This window comes from Haliotis asinina, chromosome 7 (assembly GCF_037392515.1).
Source record: "Haliotis asinina isolate JCU_RB_2024 chromosome 7, JCU_Hal_asi_v2, whole genome shotgun sequence".
Lineage (NCBI taxonomy): Eukaryota > Metazoa > Mollusca > Gastropoda > Lepetellida > Haliotidae > Haliotis > Haliotis asinina.
The window spans coordinates 44,402,648-44,414,887 of record NC_090286.1 but is presented as its reverse complement, the minus strand read 5'-3'; the positions used below and the strand labels follow the sequence as shown (position 1 = coordinate 44,414,887).

Sequence of the window (12,240 nt, the reverse complement as noted above, 5' to 3'; positions counted from 1 at the left end):
ATCAACAATATGAAACATGAATCTCATAGTCTCTATAACTGACAAACAGGCATAGAAAGGTTGAATAGTACCGACACAAGCTTGAGGTGTCATTGTCAGTAATTGCTGTTGGCAGCGGTCAATGTACACCATATCGATTTTCTCATTATGGGATTGTGTTGAAAAACTCTTGATCACCAAGTGGCTCGGAATCCACTGTTTGCTAAGCCTAACAACTCACATTGATTATCAATAAATATAGGGTCACATCGAGCGACTGTTGTTTTTGTGATAGCCCTGTTTGTTTCCGACCGTTTCTTAGTATGTTTGTAATTTGTCACTTTTCCTTTACAGGTGATTGCTCTGAGAAGGAGCATGTTACTGATATGATTTATTGTTGTATTCTGTTAATGGATGATTAAGTAATTGTTATGATGTATTTATTGGTGTCCCAGTGCTGTTAGTGCTTGTCTTGACATAGTAAATGTGTCAATGGTAATTTACAGACAAGGATAGGAAACATTTTCCTTTGTTATGATTGATTTTAATTTGGTCTAAATGTCAGTAGGTCCTTGAATAATGGCTGGCCCTGGGGTTCAGATGCCATGATTTAATGTGTGGCGTTACATCCATTTAACTGCTGTGGATTAATTGTTTGTGTGTTCAGATGCAACATTTGATGTCATTTTTTAATCATGTATGTTTTAGTTCACTCATTCATTCTCATTTACAGGGCTTAACAGGTCTATAGTTTTTATTCGTCATTTTTTAATTATGTGTTTTTCGTCTTTATGAGTACATTATGTCAGCTCAGTCAGTTAGTCAGTCACTCTCTCTCATATACAGGCCTATGCTCCTGAGTTGTTCTTGTTGGAAGCATGTGGGGATGTTTCATTAGCCAGTGAAGGGGACTCCCGGTCCCAATCCTCATTCCGACAGCTCGGTGACAGTCCCAAGGGAAACAACCGGGGATATAACTACCGGGATGATTACCGGGATCCTGGATCCAGAAGTTACCGAGATGACAAATACAACAGTGAGTTTGGGAAATGTATTGTCTTGAGTTTTTGAATTTTGAATGATGGTTAATTTGGTTGGGTTTTCTGTTGGATGGCATTGATTAATTGGTTTCATAATCATTTACATTGGATCTCTCATTGGTAGACAATGTATTCTGTCATTCATATGCAACTAATCCATATCGCTTCCCAAACAATGATAACAATATATACATAAATATATGATAACAAGTTATGATTTGCATATATTATTTTATGCTTCATCACCCCTCTTGCTTCAGCCTGATGAGAAGATGTTGATTGTCTTTGAAAGTGGTTTAGGATTTTTATGCTTCTGAGATGTGACTATTTATTATCAATGAACATATGAAAGAGTCCTCTTTTGAGCTTTTTTTACAGGTACATATTTTTAAAAAGTGAAGAGTGTTTAATTAATTTTTTGATGGATGGTAAATTGTTCATTTTCTTCTTGATTTGAAGATGGGACAAATCGGTTGCCACAAAAATATCCACGTTTGGGTAAGACTGGTTATAATTTAGTTTTTATTCCAAATGTATGCTGAGCTTGTTTCATTAATCAAAATGGCTGATTGGTTGATGTGACATATATACCCAATTTGACATCTTTTTTTCAGATTTGATTTTGGAAATTTTGCATTAATTCTAACAAAAGATCTTGAACAGAGATGAATTTGAAGCTCAGCTTTTATTGATCTATTTATTCATATCTTTTACTACATTTGACGCTGAATCTGCTGGTGAAAGGTTACTAATGAATACATGGAAACTGAAGAAATGATGAGAAATATATATGGATTGTCAGAAGGTGGGACGGGTTGTGTGTTGGACGGGTACTAAAGGAAGATAACTCATTGCTTTGAAAGCAAGGTTAACATTTAACTGAATAACAAACTCAGTTAAATCATAATACACATATGTGTGAAACTAATAACTTTTGTTCATGAATTCACTTACACTGTATCACTTCAACTGAATTGAAAAAATATATATATATATATAGACCATTCGCAAGAAATTGTGGGGATTTATTATAGCGAAATCTTGATATACGATTATGGGATTGTCTGTGGGTTTTTTTGAAGTGACAATAGCTGGATGATAATAATAATTGTCTTTGAGATGATATAGTGTGCATGCATATGCTTTAATAGTACAGTAACACTTGATGACTAGTTGCTGTTGTTATGCAAGATTATCAAAGTAAAGCAACTATGCAATATCAAACATGCTGTTACTTCAAGTTAAATTTCATATTGTCTCATTCAGTTCCAACAGATGGTACTAAGCGTCACAAAATTTTAATGGAGCTAGAATCTCTATGGGGAACATCTCAAAAGCAATAACTTTTAATTTGGGACTTTTTTTTCAATATTTGTGATAGATAATATAGAACCATAAATGGTAACTATGCTTGTCGTAAGAGGTGACTAATGGGATCGGGTAGTCAGGCTTGCTGACTTTGTTGACACATGTCATTGATTCCTAACTGCTCAGATCGATGCTCATGATGTTGATCACGGGATTGTCAAATCCAGACTCGATTATTTACAGACCACCACTTAGTATTGCTTAGTGCGGTGTAACACTAAACTCACTCACTCACTCAAGATGATATAGAAGGTTTTGTGAATCAAGGGATAAACAGGTTCTGTGATCCCACAGTGGGATATACAGATGAGCTAGGATTGTCACTGCAATTTGTTATGCAGAGTTTTGTCCCTTGTTTGTCCCTGGATCCTATGACTGATGGTTATATTCCCAGATTACCATCATTATACAATACCCTTGGTTGTGGGTTTCATGAAAATAAATATCAGGCCAGTGATGACTGACTTGAAATAACTGAAAACATAACCTCAGCATATGTTATACTCACTCACCATACAGTTGCACAACAGATACTGATATTAATTCTAAAAAGTTGACGTAAAATTTCTTTAAATGTAATGGGTAGGAGACAATTGCTATATTTCAGTCAAGAGCTTTCTGCCTAGCTGCATTTCTAGTGCTAAACCATTTTAAGTTAATAAATGAAAAAGTGCTTATGTCACAGTAAAGTATTTTCTCAATCTGAGAATTTGTTTTGTGTGTTTGTAAATGAAATGGATCATTGATTAACTGGGAGACATTCCAAGTGAACAATCTTTTATCTCACAAGTTCTGTTGTTGTAAATGAGAAGCAGTTTTATTAAGAAACCTTTGATGATTTCAGCCTACATATCAAAGTCCAATATAAGAGAAGATATGGATGGTAGGGACAATAATTTTCCTTTTCAATACTTGCATATTTACACATGTTAATTGTAGCTCAGATGATCAGTTACTGCTTAATTAGTAGAAATTTAGCTAGATCTTTTTAAACATGATCATAGCAGGCCAGTTATGCCAATATTCGTATTGTAAATAGATATGAAATCTGATTGATCAGGATGCAGTTCCATCGCATGTCATGTTTTGAAGTGCTAAGATGATATAAAATCTAACTTATGTGGATGCAGTGCCATTACATGTCATGTATTGAGATACTAAGATGACAGTGTGCAGTATATCTCGTGTAGATAATTCAGTTTTCACTCAATCCATAAATATAATTCTTATCTTTGGAGAAATGGTTTTCATGTATGAGATGACAGATTCAGATTCTAAGCTCTATTTCTTTAATAATGTGGAATTGGAGTAATTTGTTTTTTCTCTCCCACAAACTGAAGATGACACAGCTCGTTCTCCCACAAAATACCGTCAGGGTAAGATGACTAACATTCTGACCTATATACGAAATCATTGTTTTAATGATTTTTGAAAATCCCTTGCAAAGTGTGAAAAAGAACACATAATTTTGTTTAATTTTTAAAAAATCCCTTAGAAGATGACGAAATTTGAAATGAAGTATTTTCAAAAGGCAGCTCTTACATGACAGAGTCAATGTGATAATATACTTAAATAAAAGCATTCAAACCAAAAATAAAAGACTAGTTTATATTGTTCCATGGAGTTGCTGAAGGTAGACTCTTTTTACATCCTTTCAAAAGGAGCATGGTGCTTTGCTCAGTTGTTGATGACTTGTAAGTACATTTGAAAAGTTTTTGTTGTGTAAATTTCAGTCTACAGACCAAAGTCTGTTGTGAGAGAAGAGACTGGCGGTAGGGACAATGTTTTTCCTTTTTGTTTTGTACATGTAGAGATGTACATCAATGCTCAGATGGTCCTTGTTTGCTTCTTTAGAAAGAATTTATTTCAGCTTTTTCTCAGTATAGTCTTGTGATATAAAGTAGAGCATATACAAGGACGGCAACAACAACCTGATAACTGGTGTTTAGTATTGTTGAATTTAACTTAATGAAATATTTTAATGAAATATGTTTTTGGTGTTAAATGAAACAGTAATATTGCATCTAGTCTAATAACTGTTAAGGTGTCATCTGTTAAAAATATTTTTCAGTAGAAGCAATCTATGTTTCAAACATAAAAGTTTTTAATTCAGTCTTATTTTTGCCCCCGAATAAAGATGAAACAGACCGATCAAGAGACAAATATCAGAATGGTGGTAAGATTGAAAGTATGCTTCTAGTTTCATGACCTTTTAACATGTATAAGCCTATTAGTATACGTCTCATATCTGAAGTTACCAATATTACTTGAAGCTTCAAAAATGACAACTATCAACACAACTATTGTCAAATTACATGTAAAGTAATTTTCCTAGTTTCAACATAAAAGAAATTCTTTATGCTTGTTTGGTTCTTTCTTTTATATAATTTTTGTGGCACCTTCTCAGTCTTGTTGAAAGTGTTATGTTGATTTCAGTCGTATTATCAAGCCCACATGACAAGGAGGAAACAGATGGTAGGGATAATGCTTGTTTCATAGGTTTAAATAAATTTACAGTTCTCACGACATTACACTTTTCAATTCAGACAAGGGAATAAAGAAAAGCATGTTATATATCAAGCATATCTCATATATAAATTCCAAAAGTTATACTTACTAGTGTGTTATGACCATGCAGATTCAGGTTGAAAAGGGTTAATAACTGATCAGATGGTATTCTTGGAGTTTTGTCATCTTAAAGGGACTTTTAAAAATAGTATTAAGTATTACTACTAACAGGTTCTGTTGAATATTTATCGTGAGGTTTTTATTCATTTTAGACAAATCTTTCAAAAAGAAAGTCTTTTTAGGATGTATTCACAGCTGGTGTGTTCTTTAGAGGTTTGGAATTTTACAAATAATTCCTCATTCCTTTTCTTCTAATGACAAATTGAAGATGAGAGAGACCGAACACCAGAACCACTGCAGCATAGTGGTAAGATGGCTTAATAATAACAATATACAGTTACATTTGTTCACTCAGTGTGAAAGATATGTTGGAATCTGAATGTTAACGAACAATACAGTTTAGTCCTGTCTGTTTGATACAGTGAAAGTCAGTAGCATTAGAGACTGAAGTCAGTGATGTGACAAATGGTCTTTCTGAGTACAATAAATATAAAAAGAAATAGCTGTCATTTTTAAGGCATTCTTTCATCTCATTAAACAATCTTAAACTGGTCAAAAAGTTGAAATAGTTGTGCTCATGAGGGCAGATGTGCTTATTGGATATTTTGTGTGGATGTGATACTTAGTTGTCATGTTGTCAGGAAGTGTTATGTTATTTTCAGTCTTCATATCAAGCTCCCATGCTAAAGGAGACACAGATGGTATGACAGATATATTTTCATTCCAGTGTTTCAACTTATATGAATAGAATGCTTTCTTAGAAACTTTTTTTTTTATATTTTGAAATATTAAGCAAAATACTGAAGTAAAATCAATCTTTATCTGGCAAAGTCTTTTAGTGTTAAGTATGATGATCAATTTAGTAGTTAATATTTGAAATTTGTGTCCTGGGTAAATATAATCACTTCATGATCAAATCATCAGTTAAGAAAAAATAAGGTTATAGAAAAAAATCAAGTCTTTTATTAAATTTTCCATTTAATCATAAACAGCTACAATTTCTTTCTCAATTTGAAGATGAATCAGACGTACCATCACAGGAATATCGGCGTGGGGGTAAGACATGTATTCAAACTTAACTTTTAGCTTTTATTACTGATCGATGTGCTTGGCAGGTCAATTTTGACATAGTTGAAACTAATGTATTTCTTCAAGAATTAATTTATTTTTTGAAAATCAATATCGATCATGGGGTACTTTAGTAAAAAATGCCCAAATCATCTCCCTGGAATATTATTTTCCTGTATACACATTAGTGAAACACAAATCTTGTCAAACAATCGTAAATTGTGTAAAACAAGTTAAGCAATGAATTGTAAGCATGACAAAGTTAAACACAGGAACTGCAGGTTGTTATGCTCTTTGGAGAATTCACTGTCAGATCATGTATGATACTTTGTCCTGTTGTGAGAAAGTGTTAATATTTTTTCAGTCTTCATATCGAGTTCTTATGTAAAAGGAAACACAGATGGTATGGCAGATTTTTTCCGTTAAAATGGTTGTACACATATGAATAGCTGCTTTCACATGCTTTAATAATTTACTTCATAGGTTTACTGTTTAACTTGCTATTTTGAAAAAAATGAGGTGAACGATTGAATACTAATTTATAAAGATGCAAATTTATGTAATGTTTCTAAAGTGTTTTGTTTCATTTGGAAACGAGGTATATATACAGAGAGACAACCTCAAACTTCAAAGCACAGTAGGTTTATTTCCGAAGTCTCATCAAAGCAAAATCAATTTACAGTCATCTTACAACAAACATTGAAGGAAATTTATCAAGTTAATGTACCTTTCCCTTGCTGCTAAATACTGATAAACAGCTGCTATAATATCAGTGTTTGTTTCTCACTTTGAAGATGAATTGGATATTCCGTCTCCAAAATATCAGCATGGGGGTAAGGCATGACAGTATATTATCCTTCTCATATTACTGATCGATATGCTTGGCATGTCAACATGATATAGTTGACACTTATGAATCTCTTTAAAAGTTAATATATTTTCCCAAAATTCAATATTGAAGAAAATTAAAGTACATTAGGCCAGACCAATTCTATTTCTTGTTTTACAGATCTGCCTGTTGTATTTTTTCAAGAATTAGAAAAAAAATAAAATTGAATTTTTCCCACTCAAAAAATAAAATCCGAATGTTTTCATTGGCCAAATATGTAAACTGATAAGAAAATCTTTTTGTAGATTGTTTTTCGCCCCATATACACTTCATAAATTGTCAAAATTAAAATAAAACTTTGCGTACTTAGAGGGAATGTTACTTTGATTTTGAAAAGTTTATTTATTTATTTTTTTTCCCCTGCCTTTGGGTTTCTGAGGACAAAAATCCATGAAACAAGAAATAAACTTGGTCTGGCCTTATTATAAAGAAAATCGGCATAGTCATAAGTATCGGGTAAATTATCTAAATTATATCGCCTAAATTATCTAACACGCATACAACTTACTAGTGTACTCATTGCTGGACACAACTGACAGGAAATGAACAATGTTGAAATGAACAACATAATGAAATGAACAACATAATGAAATAGACATGAATATACATGCTTCCTAGTCAGCCAGAATGCTCTAAATCCACTACAATATGGCATATATTTTATTTTTTGATGGATAAACCAGCTCAGGACATTTGTCTCGAGAAAATGCTTTTCAGAGATACTGTTATATTATTTTCAGTCTACATGTCCAGTTCTAATGTGAAGGAAGGGACAGATGGTATGATAAATATTATAATATTCAAATTTGAATATTGTTGCTTTGATAGCTAGAAAACCTGGTGCATGTGAAATGACAAAAAGAATTCGAATTTTGTATGATAACTGATGATGTTATGACTAATAAATGGATGAAAATATTTAATATGTGATGGCAAATAGTTCAATTCTTATTTGACATTTGTCATAACAACCATGGAAATTACATCTTGAAAAAACTCACAAGTACTGAAAAGAGATTGATTGAAGTGATCTTATGTCATCACTGTTTGAAAAGTTGTTTCTACATATTCATTATAAGCAGACATTCACAAGATGATCAAACAATATCAATTTCTCTTTTCAATTTTAAGATGAAAGAGATTCACCATCACCCAAATATCACCGTGGGGGTAAGACTGTTTATCTTATAACTGATTCATATGCTTGACATAAATTTGGTTTAGTTCATAATACTAAAGGCATCTTTTGGGTATTTAACTTTCAAACATTTAAGAGTAAATTAATGAAACAAATGTGTTAAACATCTCTCTTGAAATGTGACAGGTGCACGTGTTTGCTGTTGCTAAAGGGAGATAATTCTTTTAATCTTCTCCAGATATTTTACTCCTATCACAGAGTGCACTTGATCCAAGTTATAGGTTCTACAACTATTTGATATTGTTAATAATTAATTTGAAAATTCTTTTTAAGGAAGTGTTTTGTTTGACTCACTTCAGAATAAAGAATATATCAATTTCAGTGTATGTAACAAGTTCTAATACAAAGAAAGGAACAGATGGTATGAGGGTTGTTTAATTACTTCATGATTTCTGATTTTATGTAGTTGCTTTGATAGAAAACATAGAAACCTAATTTTGTTTAACTGTTGAAATCAGAGAAACAGACAAACAAATGTCAAGAATAAAAGGTAACAAGACTGGAAACATTATGTGTCAAATGTTAGCATAGTTTAGATTAAACATCATATTTGTATCACTTAAATTATGAACTGTACAAAAGTAATCAGTGTAATTATAATTGTGATAAACATCTTGATAACTTTCAAGATACTGTAATTACTAATCAGCTGCTATTGCATCATCTTTTTTCTAATCTGAAGACGAAACAGATCAACAATCACCAAAATATCACCGCGGGGGTAAGGCTCTTTTATGTTACAGATAACAGTGCTTCTCATTTAATTATTATTGATTAAATATTCCCCTAATTTTGTAAGATTTTGTTATCTTTCTTCAGACCTCTCTTTTATGAGATACAAATGTAATAATGTGCAGTTTACAGCAATGCAAGGGAGATCTATATTTATATAGAGAGATAATCGTCATTGAGAGATAATTGATAATATTGATAACTGATAATCAGTAACCCTCGTCAGCTATTTCATTGGGTCCAGAGTGACTTATTTGTTTTTTTGATGACATTTGTTCATAAGATATCTTCATTTTTTAAGTGTTTTGATTGACACTCTTTAGAATAAAACTTTCTACTAATTTCAGTCTACATAGCAAGTTCTAATGCAAAGAAAGGAAACAAGGGTACGCCACATATCTTATTAGTTCATCCTATATGCATTTTAATATTGTAGCTGATAGAAATAAAACATAGAAACCTAATTCGCTTATGTTATTTACATCAGGGAAACACAATAAATGAACATATATGTTACAACATATGTGTGCAATTTATTAGGAGCTTAGTTTTGTGTAATTTTATGTTTAATCACTTCAGTTTAATAGAATCTATTTGATTTTAATAAAGCACATAACATCTTTTGACTTATCCACAAGTTTTCAATTTCAAAAATAAAAAGTAACTATTACAGTATAAAGTACATTAGACCAGACCAATTTTATTTCTTGTTTTACAGATCTGCGTGTTGTTTTTTCTCAAGAATTAGAAAAAAAATAAAAGGAATTTTTCCCACTCAAAACATGAAATCTGAATGTTTTCATTGGGCAAATATGTAAACTGATAAGAAAATCTTTTTGTAGGTTGTTTTTCGCCCCATATACACTTCATAAATTGTCAAAATTAGAAAAACTTTGAGTACTTAGAAGGAATATTACTTTGATTTTGAAAAGTTTATTTTTATTTTTTTTTCCTCCTGCCTTTGGGTTTCTGAGGACAAAAATCCATGAAACAAGAAATAAACTTGGTCTGGCCTTATTATAAAAAAAATGCCTAAATTATCTAACACACATACTACTTACTAGTGTACTCATTGCTGGACACAACTGGCAGGAAATGAACAATGTTGAAATGAACAACATAATGAAATAGACATGAATATACATGCTTCTTAGTCAACCAGAATCCTCTAAATCCACTACAATCTGACAATACGGCATATATTTTATTTTATGATGGATAAACCAGCTCAGGACATTTGTCTCGAGAAAATACTTTTCATGGACTCTTGAGAGATACTGTTGTATTATTTTCAGTCTACATGTCCAGTTCTAATGTGAAGGAAGGGACAGATGGTATGATAAATATTATAATATTCAAATTTGAATATTGTTGCTTTGATAGCTAGAAAACCTGGTGCATGTGAAATGACAAAAAGAATTCGAATTTTGTATGATAACTGATGATGTTATGACTAATAAATGGATGAAAATATTTAATATGTGATGGCAAATAGTTCAATTCTTATTTGACATTTGTCATAACAACCATGGAAATTACATCTTGAAAAAACTCACAAGTACTGAAAAGAGATTGATTGAAGTGATCTTATGTCATCACTGTTTGAAAAGTTGTTTCCACATAATCATTATAAGCAGACATTCACAAGATGATCAAACAAAATCAATTTCTCTTTTCAATTTTAAGATGAAAGAGATTCACCACCACCCAAATATCACCGTGGGGGTAAGACTGTCTATCTTGCAACTGATTCATATGCTTGACCTCAGTTTGGTTTAGTTCATAATGCTAAAGGCATCTTTTGGGTATTTAACTTTCAAACATTTAAGAGTAAATTAATGAAACGAATGTGTTAAACATCTCTCTTGAAATGTGACAGGTGTACTTGTTTGTTGTTGCTAAAGGGAGATAATTCTTTTAATCTTCTCCAGATATTTTACTCCTATCACAGAGTGCACTTGATCCAAGTTATAGGTTCTACAACTATTTGATATTGTTAATAATTAATTTGAAAATTCTTTTTAAGGAAGTGTTTTGTTTGACTCACTTCAGAATAAAGAATATATCAATTTCAGTGTATGTAACAAGTTCTAATACAAAGAAAGGAACAGATGGTATGAGGGTTGTTTAATTACTTCATGATTTCTGATTTTATGTAGTTGCTTTGATAGAAAACATAGAAACCTAATTTTGTTTAACTGTTGAAATCAGAGAAACAGACAAACAAATGTCAAGAATAAAAGGTAACAAGACTGGAAACATTATGTGTCAAATGTTAGCATAGTTTAGATTAAACATCATATTTGTATCACTTAAATTATGAACTGTACAAAAGTAATCAATGTAATTATAATTGTGATAAACATCTTGATAACTTTCAAGATACTGTAATTACTAATCAGCTGCTATTGCATCATCTTTTTTCTAATCTGAAGACGAAACAGATCAACAATCACCAAAATATCACCGCGGGGGTAAGGCTCTTTTATGTTACAGATAACAGTGCTTCTCATTTAATTATTATTGATTAAATATTCCCCTAATTTTGTAAGATTTTGTTATCTTTCTTCAGACCTCTCTTTTATGAGATACAAATGTAATAATGTGCAGTTTGCAGCAATGTAAGGGAGATCTATATTTTTAAAGAGAGATAATCGTCATTGAGAGATAATTGATAATATTGATAACTGATAATCAGTAACCCTCGTCAGCTATTTCATTGGGTCCAGAGTGACTTATTTGTTTTTTTGATGATATTTGTTCATAAGATATCTTCATTTTTTAAGTGTTTTGATTGACACTCTTTAGAATAAAACTTTCTACTAATTTCAGTCTACATAGCAAGTTCTAATGCAAAGAAAGGAAACAAGGGTACGCCACATATCTTATTAGTTCATCCTATATGCATTTTAATATTGTAGCTGATAGAAATAAAACATAGAAACCTAATTTGCTTATGTTATTTAAATCAGGGAAACGCAATAAATGAACATATATATTACAACATATGTGTGCAATTTATTAGGAGCTTAGTTTTGTGTAATTTTATGTTTAATCACTTCAGTTTAATAGAATCAAAGTGATTTTAATAAAGCACATAACATTTTTTGACTTATCCACAAGTTTTCAATTTCAAAAATAAAAAGTAGCTATTACAGTATTTTTCTTCTGAATTTGAAGATGAAACAGAAGCGCGAACACGGAAATATCAACGTGGCGGTAAGGCTTTGTTTATGCTACTGATTATAGTTGATTTGCTACACACAAAATACTCAAGATGTAAATTTTTCTCTTCAAGATTCATACTATGTACCCACAAAAAAAATAAAGTGATAACA

At 31.5% G+C, this 12,240-nt stretch overlaps 1 protein-coding gene across 1 annotated transcript in view; it reads left to right on the top strand.

Annotated features, from left to right (window-relative positions):
• Positions 1-12,240, top strand: part of LOC137290973 (uncharacterized protein DDB_G0283697-like) — a 55,974-nt gene that overhangs the window by 17,819 nt on the left and 25,915 nt on the right. Inside the window, exons 5-23 of the mRNA XM_067822205.1 lie at positions 826-1,015; positions 1,479-1,517; positions 3,728-3,763; positions 4,121-4,159; positions 4,525-4,575; positions 4,824-4,862; positions 5,284-5,322; positions 5,678-5,716; positions 6,033-6,071; positions 6,448-6,486; positions 6,878-6,916; positions 7,713-7,751; positions 8,104-8,142; positions 8,493-8,531; positions 8,853-8,891; positions 10,198-10,236; positions 10,589-10,627; positions 10,978-11,016; positions 11,338-11,376. Coding sequence (XP_067678306.1) covers positions 826-1,015; positions 1,479-1,517; positions 3,728-3,763; positions 4,121-4,159; positions 4,525-4,575; positions 4,824-4,862; positions 5,284-5,322; positions 5,678-5,716; positions 6,033-6,071; positions 6,448-6,486; positions 6,878-6,916; positions 7,713-7,751; positions 8,104-8,142; positions 8,493-8,531; positions 8,853-8,891; positions 10,198-10,236; positions 10,589-10,627; positions 10,978-11,016; positions 11,338-11,376 — 901 coding nt within the window. The remainder of the gene's footprint in view (positions 1-825; positions 1,016-1,478; positions 1,518-3,727; positions 3,764-4,120; positions 4,160-4,524; positions 4,576-4,823; positions 4,863-5,283; positions 5,323-5,677; positions 5,717-6,032; positions 6,072-6,447; positions 6,487-6,877; positions 6,917-7,712; positions 7,752-8,103; positions 8,143-8,492; positions 8,532-8,852; positions 8,892-10,197; positions 10,237-10,588; positions 10,628-10,977; positions 11,017-11,337; positions 11,377-12,240) is intronic.